The 20,299-nt window shown below is 42.5% G+C and overlaps 1 protein-coding gene across 3 annotated transcripts in view; it reads left to right on the forward strand.

Annotated features, from left to right (window-relative positions):
* The window catches only part of efcab6 (EF-hand calcium binding domain 6), a 108,394-nt gene that overhangs the window by 39,984 nt on the left and 48,111 nt on the right, over positions 1-20,299 (forward strand). For all 3 annotated transcript variants that reach the window (XM_067999787.1, XM_067999788.1, XM_067999789.1), the window contains exons 12-16: positions 232-331; positions 596-766; positions 5,753-5,824; positions 6,680-6,840; positions 17,407-17,541. In XM_067999787.1, coding sequence (XP_067855888.1) covers positions 232-331; positions 596-766; positions 5,753-5,824; positions 6,680-6,840; positions 17,407-17,541 — 639 coding nt within the window. The remainder of the gene's footprint in view (positions 1-231; positions 332-595; positions 767-5,752; positions 5,825-6,679; positions 6,841-17,406; positions 17,542-20,299) is intronic.

Genomic DNA, 20,299 nt, shown 5'->3' on the forward strand with positions numbered 1-20,299 from the left:
TAATTGTTTTATTACTATGTATATACCTAAAAGATTATTTTCTGTTGATTTAAAGTCATAGTGGCCTGAAAGTCTGTGTTTTTAAACTTGGTCCTTCTTATTGCTTTGGTGCTGATTTTGCAGTTTATAATGCTGTTTGAATCCTTCAAGTAAATTCCAGGCTTTAATACCCTCTCCAATCTTCACCATCATTTTATATCTATTCAAACTTTGACATTTATCCTGTCACAGTGTGGATTCTGTTGGAGGTCTAAATGAGAACAGGAAGTGTGGAGACATTCTCCAGAAGCTGCATAAATATTTCCAGGAGAGATACCCTGCACTGAAGGAGGTATTCTTAATATTTGATAATGTAAGTTATTGATGTTTACTTGCACTTAATGACCATTGCTATCTGGAACTAGAACGTATTTCAGCTTTTCAGAATTACAATCATACCCTGTAACAGAAATGCTGAAATTTTTTTTAGGGGTGTACATTAGTGTGTAATATATAAGAAATTTGGGTTTAGGTGACTAGCATTGTTGCTTATCTGAAATCATTGTTTATTGTTGAATGTATTTGCAGTAAAGAAAATTTATGTTTATCCTTACAGAATCACAAAGGCATAATCACTAGACAAGAATTGTGTCGAATTCTGCACATTCCCTATTTACGAATAACTGATGAACAGATTAAGGAGCTTATGTTGTTGCTGGATCCGGAGCACAGAGGTGTTGTCCACTATAACCAGATCCTGGATTTGATTGAAACTGATGAAGAAACAGTATGTTAAACATATCATTCTTTTATCTTGAACCAAATAGAGGATAATATGTATGTGTATGGGGTACAGGGAAGAGGCAGTAGTTGCTGGTGAATAAATTTAGGGTTATCACTGTGACTTGTGGAAAGATGCTGTGGAGCTGTATGAAGTTTATTAATAGATACACTAGTGTCAGTGGAGGATTACAATAGAAAATAATTTGTGAAAAAGTCTCAAATATTTCTCTTTTTTTCATTTCTCCTTTGCAGAAATATTCTTCATCCCTGTCCCAGATCAAGAATACTACAGGGTACACTACACCACAAGCTTTGGAATATTAAAATTCTAACTCACTCCAAAGTCAAACACAGAGGACAAGCAATGATTGGGAGTGTGTTATAAGACTGTACTAAATTTGAGGGCTTTGGGGTAATCTCCTAAACAGAGATCCAACCTTGAGTAGTTCAGAGCATCATCCAAAGCTTGATAGCCCAGTCGAAGACATTTTATTTAAGCACACAATAGCACTCTCATCTCTGAGTCAGAAGATCGTGGGCTCAAGCCCTTCTCCAGGACTTGAGCAATAATCCAGGCTGACACTTCAGTGCAGTACTGGGGCTCCATCTGCCCCCTCTGGTGGATGTAAAAGATCCCATGGCACTATTTGAAGAAGAGCAGAGAAGTTCTCCTGGTGTCCTGGCCAACACTTATCCTTTAATTAACACAACCAAAAACAGATTATCTTGTCATTTAACTCATTGCACTTATGGGACCTCGCTGTACACAAATTGGCTGCTTCAAAAGTACTTCATTGGCTGTGAAGTGTTTTGGGCTATCCTGAGATCATGAAAGGTGCTTTATAAATGCAAGTTCTTTGTAATAGACATACTCACCAAGTAACCCCATGTGGATTTAGTGAAAAACTTCCTCTTATCAGATGATCGAAGTTGGTTATCTGTTCCTAACTTGCAGGTTTCTATTGTTGGATTTTGGCCAAATATAGAATATTGGTAGGTGACTGCTATTGATGGGTCTGGTTCCATTGCATCTGAGTCCAACTCCATACCCTATGGCTATAATCTGTAGAAGACCTTCATGCAGTTCTGATAAAGAACCTTGGGTTGAAGTTAAAGGGCAGCTGAATCTGCTTTTTTGTGGCCCTTGAATTAAGAAAGTGATAACCTTACAACATTCTGTCCAATTGGGATTAGTGCCAAAACTCCCATTTTCTCTGGTTTGCATTGGATCTTTTTCATGAACTCCATCTATTGATTTTCTAGAGGCTTGAAAGATCCAAGAAAAAGCATTTTGCCTGATAGATTATCCTTCTTTCACTCATAGCTTTCAACCTTCCTCTCTCCCTCTGTTGCACCCTTTCTAGTTTTTGTTTTATTGATAGTACTACGGTCATTTTGTGTAGAAGATAAATGCCAACGTGGACTGGTTGGGCCTGTTACCACGTTGTAATTTCTATGTGAATTCTCTTCAGAGTTTATTTCCTTTATTTCTCTTATTCTTATATTCCTCTTAAACACCAAAATGCCATCCTACATACTATTCCTCCTTCTTTACTCTAACTCATTTCTTCCAAAACTTCAAAACTGTGTAACTGTTTACGTTTCTGTCTTCCCTTCCTCCTAGAATCTACATGATTTTAAAATCCAAACTTGGTGACAAGTAATCATCGTTTCCAATGTACCTCATCTTCTATTCCACTTTTCAATCTTGGTAGGATCCTGCACTGTGGGCTTCGATACTTTACATAGGTGTCATAATTTAAAAGAAGAAAATGTGCATTACCTCATATCATGGCCAAGCTGTATGGAGCAAGCTGGCATTACAACTTTGGGTTTTCCTCTCAATGATCTTGTCCCTATAATTCATCTACTTTAGATTTTATATATTCTGTCTTCCCAGAGGTGCATACCCAAGGGATTTAGAATTAGCTAGCTTGCAGTAATCTGCTGCTAGAATTTAATGTAGTCCTGCACTGTTCTACCAAACTTGAAATGGCAGATATTACTATACAGACCCCAAGATATCAATTACCAAAATGAATCACAAAAATTGGCAAATAGTATAAGTTCAATATGCAAACATACAGTGAGAAAGTCTGCAATGGGTCAATTTCCCTTCATAAGAACTTTTGGAATAGAATATTAGAGTCTCTGTAGATTAGATAATCAAAGTTCTGGTATGGTAAATTCAGTCAATTTCGTCTTCTCATAAAATTCTATCAAACATCAGATCCCTCAAGCAGAATATGAAACAAACTGTGGGTGCTAAATTGGGCTGTGTAGCGCTCGTTGTTTCGGCGCTACACGGCCTCCCGAAGTGCCAAGATGGCGCCTTGGCTGCGCACGCATGTTTCCAGCGTGACGTGCGCCAGATGCCATCTTGGTATAGGAGTTAGCGCAGGCGCAGATAACGAACGCTGGAAGCATGTAAAGTGAGGAGAAAATGGATACAATTAGTGTGCAATGCTGATTTAAAGTGATGGACACCATTTTGGCACTTAACGCTCAACTCACGCACAGTCTTAACCCCGACCATCTGAACCTGTCTTAGAGTGCCTGGAGAACCTCCACCAGTGCTATTTAAAGGGACCATATAAGGTTAGTTGCTGGATTATAGCTTCTGGCTGCCGAGCCATTTGTAACTGTTTTTCGATGTCTCCTATACTTGAGTACTAGGACTAGGGGACATAGCCTAATATTTAGAGCCAGGATGTGCAGGAGCGAAGTTAGGAAATGCTTCTACACGCAAAGGGTGGGAGAAGTTTGGAACACTCTTCTACAAAAGGCAGTTGATGCTAATTCAATTATTAATTCTAAATATGAGATTGATAGATTTCTGTGAACCAAGGGTATTAAGGGATATGGGGCTAAGGCGGGTATATGGAGTTAGGTCACAGGTCCACCATGATTTCATTGAATAGCGGAACAGGCTCGAGGCTAAATGCTGCCTCCTGATATGTGCCACCTTCTCATGCAAGAAAGTGGGACGCATGTCTGGGTGATGTGCCTGTCATGGTTGAATAGCTGCCAGTGTGTGTGGCCTGTGAGTTGTGGGTGGGTGGCTTGCAACAGTGGTAATGTGTAAGGGTGAGAGGAAGCATCTGATTGGAAGAGTTGAGTACTGATTGAAAGAGTTTGTTGGTATGTGGGTGATGGGGGGTGTAGTACATGGAGCAGTGGTGCATTTTGTAGGAGATGCCACTTGACAGTTGACCTCACTCACCTTGACCACTCATGTCAAAGCATTGAACTTCTTCTTGCACTGCATCCATGTTCATGATGCTGTGTGCCTGGCATTGACTTTGTCCCCTGCTGCCTCCCACTGACTTTTGGGTATATGTCTGGAGGGCTTCTTGCCCCCTCCCCCCACCACCCTGTGGATATAGGATGTCCCTCCTTCTGTCCAGCTTTTGCACCAAGACCTTTATTGCATCAGCAGAGAATCTTGGTGCACACACTCTCGCAGGCCTGGTACAAACTCAGATTGGTGAGGGCTGGCATGCAGATTGGTGGATGTGAGATTTAGTAGTGTGCAACCTTTATTCAATGTTTTAACATAACTCATCAGTTCGTAAACAAGGGATGGGAGCTGCATCCGGGGGTGTACAGGAGCTGCATCCGGGGGTGTACGTGTGTGATGTCTGATCTCTGATCAGACTCCGTGCAGACAGCAGATTGTTATTTTCAGCAAATAACAGGTACCAGCTATTTTTAAGAGACAGCCTGCCTTTAAGAGATTGGAACTGACCCTGCTGGTGGAAAGTGCAAATTGCATTGAATCCTCGTTCAATGCTGATTCGGAACCCTGCTTGCAGGTAAGTCCCCAGGCCTGACGAAAGTCTCGTCCTGCCTGTGCAGGAGCCATTGGGTGCGGGGTAATAGTGGATCATGCTACCCCCACCCAATAATAGGCCCTATCCTATTTTTTTCCCCCTTTTTGTCTGATCAAGCATCAGATTTCAGAAGAACTTGTGTCCTGTTTCCACCTCCTGTTTTTAACCCCTGGGTGTCAAATCCAACACTTATGAATCTCTGACAAAACATAATAATACTTTATACATTATACATATACTCAATTCACAAAAGAAAAACAGGTGGTATGGAACATTGGTGCACATTGGGGCAGATGTGACCATTTTGCCTGTCTGGTTCAATCACACAATACAGTAGAAGAATACTTTTCTTTCACATTAAAGATAAAATCCTACTAATTTGATCAAAATACACAGTCTGTTCTTTAAATTCATCAAACTTTACCACAGCTGGTAATGAAGTGAATAGTGCTGTTACAGATCCTTGAGAATTAATCCACAGAAGGGCAACAACATATGGAAATAGCCATGGGAATCACTGGTTGGATAGAGACTAGCCTCTTCTCAAAACTGACTGAATTTACCATTCCAGAAACCAGAACTTTGATCATCTAATCTACAGAGCCTCTAATATTCCATTCAAAATTTTCTTATGAAGGGTTTCTTGTTACAAAGCATAGTTACAAGTGTAGTGTCAGGGTTGATCATGGATGCAAGTGACTCTTGAGGCTTGGTGCTTGGCCAACAATTCTCAGTTGCAAATAATTTAAATCTAAGTCTGATAAGGAAGTCACTAAGAAGAAGTGAAGTATATGGAAGCTGTAGGCCAATTCCACCCAGCAAAGGTCTGTTCCTCACTTCAATTGTGTTGTAAAATGTCCTTTGCTGGCTTGTCATTCAGATTCTTGTAGAACCTTTCTATCATACAATCTATTTCAGCATAGCATGAGTCACTATATATGCTTCATTGGCTTTGAGTCACCATGGGACAGACTGAGATTGTGAAAGGCACAAGTTAAGTACAAGTTCTTTTCTTCTCTTTTCTTTTCCTCTTTTCTTTCTTTCTAACTTTCTATCATTCATAACATGCTGCAAAATGCTGGTACTGCTGTAAATATTACTTAAAATCTATAGTGCACAGTTTGATACAGCTAATTTTTTTCTATTTTCCTGAATAGAAGAGCCAAAAGTGTTTGAATGGAACTAAAACTGTCAAAAAGAATACTTCTGTGGCAGCAGTGTGGAAGACTGTAAGTTAATTCTATCTGCTTATTTCTGTAAAACATTCTACACTTGTTTGTTTGCACAAGATATATGCCTCACCATCAGTGTTCCTTATAAAGTTGTGTTTTTGTGCTTAAGAAAATGGGGATGTCATTGCTGGGGAATATCTACTCTGATGATCTACTCTGCTCCAACAATGTGTCCCAACCCTAATGTCAGAAGAACACTCCTGTTGCATTAGCATGATTAAATAAAAAATTCCCAATACCAAATGGACTCTGAGTGAGACTTCAAATTTTCACATTTAGAATCTCTATAATGGAAATGCTGAATTTTATATATTATATAAACAAATACTTGGATGGAGAAGAGAGGACATGTGTTGCAAGGCAGTACACATTATCCAAATGTTTGATCTATAAATAGAAGCAGCACATGACCATGAAAGTGTTTAACAGGCTTATGCTGTGGTGTAAAAAGCATCTGTACTATCACATAACTAGTAAACAAAAATAAATGCACTGGACTGTGCAGTGATGGCTGTATAATAGTTTTGGAGAGTGATTCTGTGAGGTGCTGCAGTTTTTTCTACCAGCAGAATTAAACCACTGACTTCCAGTTTCTGCAAAACCTGGTTTACTCACAGCAATCTTTATTGTCTCAAAGTTACCAATTTTTTTTTAAAAGACAGAAGGATATATGTTGTGTGCAGCTGAGCAATGAACACTTAAATAAAATAATCTATTTGTGCACATGTTTAACATTGCACATATGGAGTTCAGGGGTCATTCACATGATGGTTTACTTTCTGTCTAAAAACACTACCCAACCACTGTCTCCCTACATTTACAATGATTTTTCCTGCTCAACTTTCTAACCAGGTGGAGAATATTCTACGTGACAAAATTAAACACAATTGGAAAGAAATGCAAAAGGCTCTTATGAAGAGTGATCCTGAGAGAACTGGCACAATTTGCCTTGCTGAATTACGAAAGATCCTAGAAACATACTGTCTCCCCATTTCTGATCAGCACTTTGAGAAGTAAGTGTGATTAACATGGACAGGCCTTTTTGGCAATTGTATTACTGATTTTTGTAACCAGTAAAATTTTGAGATGTGCTTTCAGCAGCTCCACAGTGGCTTACAGGCTAAATCTATCCTGAGCTGTGGCAATGACCTGTGTAAATCAGAAAACTCCTAGGATCAATCCATATTGTATGCTGAGTTAGCTCATATCAGCCAAGGTCCACAAGATGGAGGCAGTGGAGGGGTTGAGAGAGGTTGTGGTGAGAAAGAGCTTAGTGTTGTCAGCATACATGTGGAAACTGACTCCAGGGGGGGTAATTTTAACTCCCATGAACGGGTGGGCTGGGGATGGGTTGGTAGTGAAAATAGTTGATTTCTTCAGCGGGACCGGGGAGTAGATCCCGGCTCCAAAGCGTTCACTTCCAGGTTTAATTCAGGTGCGTTAAAATGCATGCACGCAACAGAAACCCGGAAATCTTGTCCTCACTTAAAGCTTGCGGGCCGATAGTTAAAGGGACAATATAGGTAATTTAAAACACTTGAGGTGCTTAACTTGTTATGGAATCCGCAACGGAAACTGATATTTAACTTCTCTTGAACGCGTCTCCCATGGCTTCTGAAACATGACATTGAAACGGAGGTGAGTTGCAGCCGAAGCTCATTTGGCCTTTAAACCAGTGATTGACATATCTAAATAAAAGGTGGGGTATTGCAGCTGGGCACTCAGTTCTCTTAGGCAAACATTTGGTTGGGAGTTCATTGTGTTTAGACTGAGTTTTCTTTGTTGAGACTGAGAATTCTTGTGTTCACACAAATTTACCAACATTTTGGAGCCCCTCAAACTGACTAGATCAGATGCGGGGGTGGGGGGGGACGCAATGGATCTATTCCACGGTACATCTGAGGAGGAGGAGGAACATCACCATCCGTGATGATAATTGTGCAGTTCTGGTATCTGCAGGTGCACAAGGCAGAGGTGCGCAACAAGAACTTGGAGAAGAGCAGAGAGGGGACCAATGTCACAGGAGGTACTACCCATGTGAGAGGGTATGCAGGCAGAGGCTGAGCTTCCTGGAACTCTGAGGAGCAGTGCCTACGCAGGCAGGTGATCACAGACATCTGCAGCCTCCTTCAGGAGGAACTGCTCCCAGCTGGACCTGGTGGCCACGCACTGCCGTTGCAGTCAATTTCTTGGCCTCTGAATCTTCCAGGCACCACCGGTGACATCTCCAGGGTGTGTAAGTTGTCTGCACATAAGTGTATAAGACAGGTGAGGGATGGCTTGTTTGCCAGGGCATCCGACTACGTGATCTTCCTTCGCGATGATATCAGCCAGAATGAGAGGGCAGTGAGTTTCAACTCTCCGGATGGCTTCCCATGGGTGCAGGGTGCAATCGATTGCATACACATAGCAATCCGTAGACCTCCACATGAGCCAGGAATGTTCATAAACCGAAAGGGCTATCACTCCATCAATGCACAGCTGGAGTGCGACCACTGAAAGAGATTTCTGTAGGTGTGCACCAGATCCCCTGGCAGCTGTCATAATTCTATCATTTTGCACGAGTCCAACATTCTGGACCTCTTTTTAGACAGGCGACAGATTTAGGGGCTGGCTCCTTGGAGTCAAGGAATACCCCCTGCAGACGTGGCTCATGCCACCTGTGGAAAAACCCAATGAGGCACAGCAGCAGTACAACCAGAGCCACATCACCATCAGGTGTGTTATTGAGCAAGCCATAGGCATGCTGAAGGTGTGCTACAGGTGCCTGGATAGATCTGGGGGAGCCTTTCAGTACTCGCCAGCGAGGGTGTCCAGAATAACTGTTGTGTGCTGCATCCTGCACAACATAGCACAAAGGAGAAGGTTACAGGTGGAGAAGGTCAAATGCGCTCATCAAGCATCCTCTGCTGATGCCAACATTGAGGAGGACAAGGACGAAGAGGATGAGGAGGAAAATGATGTTGGGGAATCCATCGCCAGAGCAGTCGCACAAATTGCTGTCCGTGAAGCCAGAGATGCCCTCGTATCTAACAGGTTCTCATAATGAGATGTGCAATGTGAAGAATTTGACATACTCAGGCCACCTGGAACAACCACCAGCAGCACCACCAGCACCCCCCCCTTTGCATAAAACAGACCTTCAACCACACACACACCCATTGCACACCCGCCGAATGTGTGTCGTCATGTCTTGGCAATCATGATGAAGCAAATGAAAGGGCGACTTCACAGATGTGACTCAGTTATGGCCAAGACATGGTGATGGTGGTGATAATAATGATTACATTTAATGCGGCGTAAATGAACACCATGACATTTCGTCAAACGCCCTTGTGGACTACAATTGATTAGCCTTTCTCTTTCTACTGCTTCTACTCCATACTCCATCCTCTCCGCTATTGTGGAGAGTGCATGGCACATTTTCTAGTACCTCGCAAAGGTGCAGCTGTACCTCCTATCATTCTCCTCAACGATGGCCCCTGGGGTTCAGCATCTGTGTCCAGCTGAGCAGAGCTTGGAGAGGAGTGCGTCCCCCAATGCAGACTCTCCATAGCTGCCCTTTCCACCAGTGTCTGCTCGTACACACGAGTGGTGAATCACCAGGTGGCAACCCAACTATCTGTTCAACAGGACCCACCGAAGTGCGAGTATCTGCATTGGTTTATAGCTCTATGTTCTGTGATGGTGCATCCTCAGAAGGAATGAGTTCTTCTGAGGAATCGATGTCTTCCATTTCACCTGATTGTTCTTGAAGTCGTGAAGGCCCTGGAAGACAACAAAAAGCGATATGAATTATTCATCGGAAAAGTGACAATCTTTCCAGTGACAATACTGAGGTCTGGCACAGTTCATTCATTCATAAAAACATAGGAACAGGAATGGACAATTAAGCCCTTCGAGCCTGTTCCGCCATTCAATGAGATCATGGCTGATCTGTGACCTAACTCCATATACCTGCCTTAGCACCATACACCTTAATACCTTTGATTTTTGTTAATTTTAAATCTGAGATTGATTGGTTAACAATTGAGCTAGCATCAACTGCCGTTTGCAGAAGAGAGTTCCAAACTTCTACCACGCTTTGCAGGTAGAAGTGTTTCCTAACTTCACTCCTAAATGTCCTGGCTCTAATTTTTAGGCTATGTCCCCAGTCCAAGACTCCCCAACCAGCGGAAGTAGTTTCTCTCAATCTACCCCATCAGTTCCCCTTAATATCTTGAAAACTTCGATCAAATCACCCTTTAATCTTCTAAATTCCAGGGAATGCAACCCTAGTTTCTGTAATCTCTCCTTGTAATTTAACCCTTGGAGTCCAGGTATCATTCTGGTAAACCTATGCTGCACTCCCTCCAAGGCCATTATATCTTTCCTAAGTTGTGGTGCCCAGAACTGAACACAATACCCCAGGTGTGGTTTAACTAGGGCTTTGTATAACTGTAGCATAATTTATACCCCTTTTGTAATCTAGTCCTCGAGATATAAAGGCCAGCGTTCCATTAGCCTTTTTGATTAGAGATGGGTGAGATCCTAAATGAATATTTCACATCGGTATTTATGGTTGAGAAAGGCATGGATGTTAGGGAACTTGGGGAAATAAATAGTGATGTCTTGAGGAGTGTACATATTACAGAGAGGGAGGTGCTGGAAGTCTTAACGCGCATCAAGGTAGATAAATCTCCGGGACCTGATGAAATGTATGCCAGGACGTTATGGGAGGTTAGGAAGGAAATTGCGGGTCCCCTAGCAGAGATATTTGAATCATCGACAGCTACAGGTGAGGTGCCTGAAGATTGGAAGGTAGCAAATGTTGTGCCTTTGTTTAAGAAGGGCGGCAGGGAAAAGCCTGGGAACTACAGGCCGGTGAGCCTGACATCTGTAGTGGGTAAGTTGTTAGAGGGTATTCTGAGAGACAGGATCTACAGGCATTTGGAGAGGCAGGGACTGATTAGGAACAGTCAGCATGGTTTTGTGAGTGGAAAATCATGTCTCACGAATTTGATTGAGTTTTTTGAAGGGGTAACCAAGAAGATAGATGAGGGCTGTGCAGTCGACGTGGTCTACATGGACTTCAGCAAAGCCTTTGACAAGGTACCGCATGGCAGGTTGTTACATAAGGTTGAATCTCACGGGATCCAAGGTGAGGTAGCCAATTGGATACAAAATTGGCTTGACAACAGAAGACAGAGGGTGGTTGTGGAGGGTTGTTTTTTGGACTGGAGGCCTGTGACCAGCGGTGTGCCTCAGGGATCGGTGCTGGGTCCGCTGTTATTTGTTATTTATATTAATGATTTGGATGAGAATTTAGGAGGCATGGTTAGTAAGTTTGCAGATGACACCAAGATTGGTGGCATTGTGGACAGTGAAGAAGGTTATCTAGGATTGCAACGGTATCTTGATAAATTGGGCCAGTGGGCCGATGAATGGCAGATGGAGTTTAATTTAGATAAATGTGAGGTGATGCATTTTGGTAGATCGAATCGGGCCAGGACCTACTCCGTTAATGGTAGGGCGTTGGGGAGAGTTATAGAACAAAGAGATCTAGGAGTACAGGTTCATAGCTCCTTGAAAGTGGAGTCACAGGTGGATAGGGTGGTGAAGAAGGCATTCAGCATGCTTGGTTTCATTGGTCAGAACATTGACAACAGGAGTTGGGATGTCTTGTTGAAGTTGTACAAGACATTAGTAAGGCCACACTTGGAATACTGTGTACAGTTCTGGTCACCCTATTATAGAAAGGATATTATTAAACTTGAAAGAATGCAGAAAAGATTTACTAGGATGCTACCAGGACTTGATGGTTTGACTTATAGGGAGAGGTTGGATGGACTGAGACTTTTTTCCCTGGAGAGTAGGAGGTTTAGGGGTGATCTTATAGAAGTCTATAAAATAATGAGGGGCATAGATAAGGTAGATAGTCAAAATCTTTTCCCAAAGGTAGGGGAGTCTATAACGAGGGGGCATAGATTTAAGGTGAGAGGGGAGAGATACAAAAGGGTCCAGAGGGGCACTTTTTTCACTCAAAGGGTGGTGAGTGTCTGGAACGAGCTGCCAGAGGCAGTAGTAGAGGTGGGTACAATTTTGTCTTTTAAAAAGCATTTGGACAGTTACATGGGTAAGATGGGTATAGAGGGCTATGGGCCAAGTGCAGGCAATTGGGACTAGCTTAGTGGTATAAACTGGGCGACATGGACATGTTGGGCCGAAGGGCCTGTTTCCATGTTGTAAACTTCTATGATTCTATGATTCTATTATTTTCTGTACCTGTCCATGACGTTTTAATGATCTATGTACATGGACCCCTAAGTCTCTTTGGACCTCCACTGTTTCAAGCTTTTCACCATTTAGGAAGTACTCTGGTCTATCCTTTTTAGATCCAAAATGGTTGACCTCACACTTGCCTACATTGAAATCCATTTGCCACAGTTTTGCCCATTCACTTAATCTATTAATATCTCTCTGTAATGTTATGCTTCCATCTACACCGCTTACAATGCTGCCTATGTTTGAATCATCAGCAAACTTGGATATATGGCTCTCTATCCCATCATCTAAGTCGTTAATAAGCACAGGGAATAGTTGAGGCCCCAACACAGATCCCTGTGGGACACCAGTAGTTACATCCTGCCAATTTGAGTACCTGCCCATTATCCCTACTCTCTGTCTCCTGCCGACCAGCCAATTTCCTAACCAGTTCAATAATTTGCCCTCAATTCCATGAGCTTCAACTTTAGCTAACAGTCTCTTTATGAGGGACTTTATCGAATGCCTTCTGGAAGTCCATATAAACAACATCCATAGACATTCCCCTGTCCATTCCTTTAGTCACCTCTTCAAAAAATTCAATTGGGTTCATCAGGCATGATCTACCCTTTACAAATCCATGCTGGCTCGCTGAGAATTTTCAAGGTGTTCAGTTATATTATAGACTTAATTATAGACTCCAGTAATTTCCCAACAACAGCTGTTAGGCTAACTGGTCTATAATTCCCTGGTTTCCCCCTCTCACCTTTCTTAAATAGCAGAGTGACATGTGCAATTTTCCAATCTAAAGGAAGGGTTCCTGAAACGAGAAAACTTTGAAAGGTTATAGTTAGGGTTTCTGCAATGTTCTCACGTACTTCCTTTAAAATCCTGGGATGGAAACCATCTGGTCCTGGGGATTTGTCACTCTTTAGTGCCATTATTTTCTTCATTACTGTTAATGTGCTTACATTAATTATGGTGAGTCCCCATCCCTGATTCAAAATTAGTTTCCTTGGGATGTCCGGCATGTTATTCTCTTCCTCGACTGTAAATACTGATGCAAAGTAATTATTTAACATGTCTGCCATTTCCTTCTTTTCATTTACAGTATCACCATTATCAGTTTTAAGGGGCCCACATTGCTATTGACTACCCTCTTTTTCCTAATATAATTGTAAAACATTTTTGTGTTGATTTTGATATCCCTTGCAAGTTTCTTTTCATACTCCCTTTTTGTAGCTCTTGCTGTCTGTTTCGTTACCCTTTGCCATTCTTTGTATCTCTCCCAGTCGCCAGGATCTGTACTATTTTTTGCATTTTTGTATGCTTTTTCTTTTAGTTTTATGTTGTCCCTTACCTCTTTTGGCATCCATGGCTGTTTTTTTTTGGCAAGTGGAGCTCTTGCTCCTGATGGGTATAAACCGGTTCTGTATCACATTAAATTCTTTTTTGAACACCTCCCATTGATCTTGTGTCGTTTTACCCATTAATAGATTTGCCCAGTTTACTGTGGACAGTCTCTGTCTCATCCCGTTGAAGTTGGCCTTATCTAAATTTACGGGTCTCTCCCTTTCAAACACAATGTTGATCGCTATTAAATAAATGTTCACGCACCGTTAGGCTGTTAACTATATCTGGCTCATTACTCATTATTAAATCTAATAAGGCCTGCCCCCTTGTTGGTTCTAGGACATATTGTTGTAGAAAGCTGTCCTGAACACACACAAGAAATTCACTACCTTTCTGACATGAGCTCGTCTGCTTATCCCAATCAATATGAAAGTTAAGATCCCCCATTAAAATCACTCTGCCTTTGCTACATGCTTGTCTAGTCTCTGCATTTATACATTCTGTCACTTCACAGCTGCTACCAGGGGGTACACAACTCCCACTACAGACTTAAACCCTTTGGGCTCTCTTTTCCTACAAGGGGAGAAAGAACAGACCTGTAAGTGACTGAAGGTGACGTTTTCACCCTATGAATGCATTGCTTTGGGTGAGGCTGACAATGAAATGGATGCATCAGAGGATGACTATCAGCTAGATACATCACATTGCCTTGGGAATGGGGTGAGTGGCAGTAGTGGGTGCATAAATTGAGAGTTCAGGAAGTACATAGAAAATGAAGGATGGTTGATGCTGAAACTTAAGTAGGTGTGAAAAGTTATGTGATAGGCGTGCCAACACAGAGTGACGTGGGGGGGATGTTGTTGAACAACACAGGATGTGGGTAAATCAGCAACTGTACTCATTTTTCCTGACCTGGTTAGGTCATTAAAACGCTTCCTGCACTGCAGCCAAGACTTGGGCACTGTGCTTCTGCTGCTGACCTGTTCTGCCACCTCCAGCCACGCCTTCTTGGTGGCAGAAGCAGGTTTCTTCCTCCTATCACCTGGGTATAACACCTCCCTTCTGCTTCTCACAGCAGCCAGTAGTATCTCAAGGGATGCGCCCGAGAACCTGGATGCTGCCTTACCTCTATGTCCTTTGCTTTCTCTTTTACCTCCTTTCTCCTTCAAAATCCATTTTTGCACTGGTCCTTTAAATAGTGGGCTTTAAATCGCATCATGCGGGTGCGCAGTACGCCCGCTGCACAGCTTGGGGACATGAAACCCGGAAGTAAAATTAAGTGCCTTCAATTGAGTTGCGATTGCACAATCCGATGTGCTCAAATTACTTCTGGGTTTCCCACACGACTATTTACCCACCCACTGACTTCCCGCCTCCATGCTAAAATCATGCTCCATATCTTTGGAAGATGTTGCCAAGGGGTAGCGTGTAAATATGGACGAGGAGGGGGCAAAGATGTCTGGGAGATGCCAAAGGTATCTGTGCAGCAATGGGAAGAAAAGCCATTGCTGGAGATGCTCTGGCTATGATTGGATAAGTAAAAGTGGAACCAAGCGACAGTAGTCCCACTAAGCTGGAGAACAAAGGAGAGTTATTGGAGGAGGACGGTGCAGTCGACCGTGTCAAAGGCTGCAGAGAGGTTGAGAAGGAAGAGGAGGGATAGTACACCACAGTCAAAGATGACCATCAATTGTGACTTTAATTAAAGCCATTTCAATGCTCGTTAGGCACACCTAATGGCCACCACAAATAAACACTGGATTCAATAAACTATGTTAAGGGTCCTGCACTTGAATCAGGACCCTTTTGGGAAATTGATATCTGGGAGTGCCAGATTTTTCAGTTCCAACAAAACATGGTACTCAGAGCCAGGAAGGAGACTTCGACAGCGATATTTAAAGAGACCATCAGCTCAACTAATATACGTCTCTGGTTAGGTTTTATAGGCTGCTGAGGTGTTTAGGGCCAGTTTGTTTGGGTTTCTTGGCTGTTTCATGCTCGTGTGATAGTTTTAGAGACTGATTCTGTGAGGTACTGCAGTTTTTTCCACCATTGGTTTCAGCACTGTTCTGCAACATGGGTATGCTGCTTGGTTACCTTTGAGGCTGCCAGATGAGGAGGGATAGCAGCAGCAGAAAGTAAAGCATTACAGGGGTGAAGAGGGCAAAGGAGGGCAGTGCTCAAGAGTCTTTAAAGTATTCAGGTCTTCAGAAACAGACTCTCGTATCATAACCTCGATAAGTTGATGTGTATAAGGCGGCTCCATTTCAGCAGGGAGGCAGTTACTGAGCTCTGCAATGTTGCAGCAGGCATTGGAACCCAGTACCAAGCACACAAACTGTGGCAGTGAAGGTAACTGTGGTGGTGGTGAAGGTAACTGTGGCTCTGAACTTTTATGCACCTGGATCATTCCAGACTCCATCAGGGGACATCAGCAAAATTAGTCAGTTTGAGGGCACACCTCTATAAAGTAGATGACAGATGCACTATTTGCGAGACACCAACAATTCATCACCTCCTCTATGGAGGCTGTCAAGCAACAAGAAAGAACTTTGGGATTTTCCAGAATAGCTACACTTTCCACAAGTGCAAGGAGTAATATTCTGCACCCATGTAGCCCTGCATGCTCCCTGTCATGAACAAGGATTTTTCTACAACAGGAAGGGGTTCCATTCATTGAATGTCCAACTCATCTGTGACCACAGACAGAATAATGCAGGTCTGTGCCCAGTATACTGGCAGTAGTCATGATGCTTTCATACTGCGTCAGTCTTCATTACTTCCTCTGTTGCATCCAAACTATCAGGTCAGAGGCTGGCTGCTTGGGGACAAGGGGTGTCCCATCAATATCTGGCTCATGACTCCTGTCAGGAACTCAAGCAGACGCCGAGCATCGCTATGAGAGCAATCCAGAACAAGGGTCCTTGTAAAGCAGAATATAGGGTTCTTAAAACAAAGGTTCCACTGCCTTGACAGCTCTGGAAGGGTCTTGCAATACAGGCCAGAGTCTGTGTCATGATTCAAAGTTGTTTGCTGCATGCTGCACAACTTTACTCTTAAAAATGGGGGAAGCCTTGGAGAAGAAGATCTAGAGCAGGAATTACAAGTAGGGGACGAAAAGGCATAGGCTCCAGATGAGGAAGGCCTAGCAGTGCTGTCAACTGCCAGAGCTCTTGGCATCAACTTAAAAAGAAGAGATGTTCTCTTGGAGAATCCCTTCCCAATGCACCAACAGACCCTGATTCCATCTCACCCTTTCTTTACACCAACCAACTGAATGCCCTTGATTGGTACAACTTCATAGATGTAGTTCTTAGACCAACTACTCCACCACATTTCAGCACTCTTCATTTGACAAATGCTTTTATTGAGCATAAAAGACTAAAAATCACCCTTGTGCAAACCTTTGTACTTGTCTTGTGCGCTCGTTACACCTATTGAAATGCTCTTACAAGGTGATTGCTTAGTGGCTACAGCTTTAGAGGTGCAAGACTGCTGAACCTCCACTAAAGGCGCTTGAGGTGCTCGTGGTGGGTGACCTCGAGGAGCTCTGGCTGTTGAGGGCCTGGCTGCAGACTGCTGGAACTCTGTTTTGGTCAGGGCAGAAGTCTGCACAGACCACCTTCCCCTTCCAAAAAACAACAGAATACAGGCTTTGTATTTGCATTTCCAGTGCAAGGATCATTGAGAAAACCAATACACTGTGAGAATGAATGTTTTCCAGAAATTACTCTCAGCCACGGCACAAAAGAAAGGGGAGGACTGCACAGTGACAGTTAGGTAGGAAATCACTGTGATCGCAACATTCTTTTTTGGTTAGTACAATGGGGCTGTCATATAATGTTGGTCGAGCTTCACTGTACTTAAGAGTGTTATGTAATGTTAGGCTCAGAGTGTCAACTATGGTTGCAATGTCATTAGAATATTGTGACCACACACTTTTTAACATATAATATCTTAATATCAGTCTTTAAATCTTTCAGATTGTGCCAGCAGCGACAGGACAGCAGCATCCAAGTTTCATACCAACAGTTTCTGGAAAGTCTGGGGGTGACTGGCATCCCTAAAATAATTGGTACTGAAGTACCTGCACTCACTCAACAGCAAGAGAAAAAGAGGCAAGTTCACTTCTCCACCAGTTCTAGGTTTATCTCCTAACAATCCTTTATTACATAAAATATTGCCAAATCTTCAAAATATTCAAAATAAATATTAGGGCAGGAAAGAAGTCCCTAGAACTGTAATTCTAGGCCTTTAGCAATATTATTTTGGCTGCTAAATTCCAGAAAATAAAATCCTAGTTGGCTACCTGGTTAAAGAGATCCTGACTGAAACTATACACAGCATTCTTAGCATGATGAAAATCTGCTGAGATTTGTCTGTTGTTACTACGTGGGGATCAAACCTGATATCTGCTATCACAGTAATAAAATTATGGTATTCACTCTGTAAAATGATACTGAAAATGATTAGAAAGTAGTGATTTATTGTAAACGATTGTAAACATCATTTGAACCCCAAAATTGTGTTTGTGTCCTTGTGCCAATGTCCTTTTTTTGGTAACCAGTTTAAGCTTTTTAAGTACCAAGTTTAGTAAGTCAGTGGTAAATCTAAAAGTAACATAAGCGAGATAGAGAGGGGGATAAAAAAGGAGGTGGGGTGGCAATATTGGTTAAAGAAACAATTACGCCTGTGAGGAGGGATGATATGTTAGAAGGATCATCAAATGAGGCCATATGGGTTTAGTTAAAGAACAAAAAAGGGGCAGTCACACTGCTGGGAGCGTACTATAGACCCCCAAACAGTCAGAGGGAGATAGAAGAGCAAATATGTAGGCAAATTTCTGAGAAGTGCAAACACAATAGGGCAGTAATAGGGGATTTCAACTAGCCAAATATTAACTGGGATACAATCAGTGCAAAAGGTATAAAGGGTGCAGAATTCTTAAATTGCATTGAGGAAAACATTTTTAGCCAGTAAGTAGCAAGCCAAAAAGAGTGGGGGCAGTTCTGGATTTAGTTTTAGGGAATGAAGCTGGGCAGGTGGAAGGAGTATCAGTGGGAGAACATTTTGGTGGCAGTGATCATAATTCAGTTAGATTTAGCATAGAGATAGCAAGGACAGAGATAGAACAGGAGTAAAAGTTCTCAATTGGGGAAGGGCCAATTTTACTAAACCGAGAAGTGATTTAGCAAAAATGGACTGGAAACAGATACTTGAAGGTAAATCAGTGTCAGAGCAGTGGGAGGCATTCAAGGGCAAGATTCAAGGGGTTCAGAGTAAACATGTTCCCACACCGAAAAGGGTGGGACTGCCAAATCTAGAACCCCCTGGATGACCACGAGCATACAGGGTAATATAACGTAAAAAAGGGCAGCTTATATCAGACACCAAGAGCTCAATACTGCAGAAAGCCTAGAGGAGTATAGAAAGTGCAGGGGTGAAATTAAAAAAAGAAATTAGGAAAGCAAAGAGAGGGCATAAAAAAATACTGGCTAGTAAAATTAAGCAAAACCCAAAAATGTTTTATAAATACACAAAGAGCAAGAGGATAACTAAGGAAAGAGTAGGGCTTATTAGAGACCAAAAAGGTAACGTATGTATGGAGGCAGATGATGTGGGAATGGTTCTTAATGAATACTTTGCATCTGTCTTCACAAAAGAGAGGGACGATGCAGAGATCGTAGTTAAGGATGAGGCGTGTGAAATATTGGATGGGATAAACATAGTGAGAGAGGAAGTATTAAGGGGTTTAACATCTTTGAAAGTAGATAATTTGCCAGGCCCGGATAAAATGTATCCCAGGCTGTTAAGAGAAGCAAGGGAGGAAATAGCGGAAGCTCTGACCATCATTTTCCAATCCTCCCTGGCTACAGGCATGGTGCCGGAGGATTAGAGGATGCTAACATACCGTTGTTTAAAAAGGGAGAAAGAGATAGACCGAGTAATTATAGGCCAGTCAGTCTAACCTCGGTGGTGGGCAAATTATTGGAATACATTCTGAGGGACAGTATAAATCGTCATTTAGAAAGGCACAGGTTAATCGAGGACAGTCAGCATGGATTTGTGAAGGGAAGGTCGTGTCTGACTAACTTGATTTAATTTTTTGAGGAGGTAACAAGGAGGGTCGATGAGGGTAACGAGTTTGATGTAATGTACATGGATTTTAGCAAGGCTTTTGACAAGGTCCCCCATGGCAGACTGGTCAAAAAAGTAAAATCCCATAGGATCCAGGGGAAAGTGACTAGATGGATCCAAAATTGGCATAGTGGCAAGAAGCAAAGGGTAATGGGTGTTTTTGCGACTGGAAGGCTGTTTCCAATGGGGTCCTGCAAGGCTCAGTATTAGGTCCTTTGCTTTTTGTGGTGTATAGTAACAATTTTAATAATGTGGGGGGCTTGATCAAGAAGCTTGCAGATGATACAAAAATTGGCCATGTGGTTGATAGTGCGGGAGAAAGCTGTCGACTGCAGGAAGATATCAATGGACTGGTCAGGTGAGCAGGAAAGTGGCAAATGTAATTCAATCCAGAGAAGTGTGAGGTAATTCATTTGGGGAGGGCAAACAAGGCAAGGGAGTACACAATAAATGGGAGGATACTGAGAGGTATAGAGGAACAAAGGGACCTTAGAGTGCATGGCCACAGATCCCTGAAGGTAGCAGGACAGGTAGATAAGGTGGTTAAAAAGGCATACTGGATACTTTCCTTTATTAGCCGAGGCATAGAATATAAGAGCAGGGAGGTTATGCTAGAACTGTATAAAACATTGGTTGGGCCACAGCTTGAGTATTGCATACAGTTCTGGTTACCACATTACAGGAAAGATGTGATTGCACTAGAGAGGGTACAGAGTAGATTTACGAGGATGTTGCCAG

Source organism: Heptranchias perlo, chromosome 18 (assembly GCF_035084215.1).
Source record: "Heptranchias perlo isolate sHepPer1 chromosome 18, sHepPer1.hap1, whole genome shotgun sequence".
NCBI classification, from domain to species: domain Eukaryota; kingdom Metazoa; phylum Chordata; class Chondrichthyes; order Hexanchiformes; family Hexanchidae; genus Heptranchias; species Heptranchias perlo.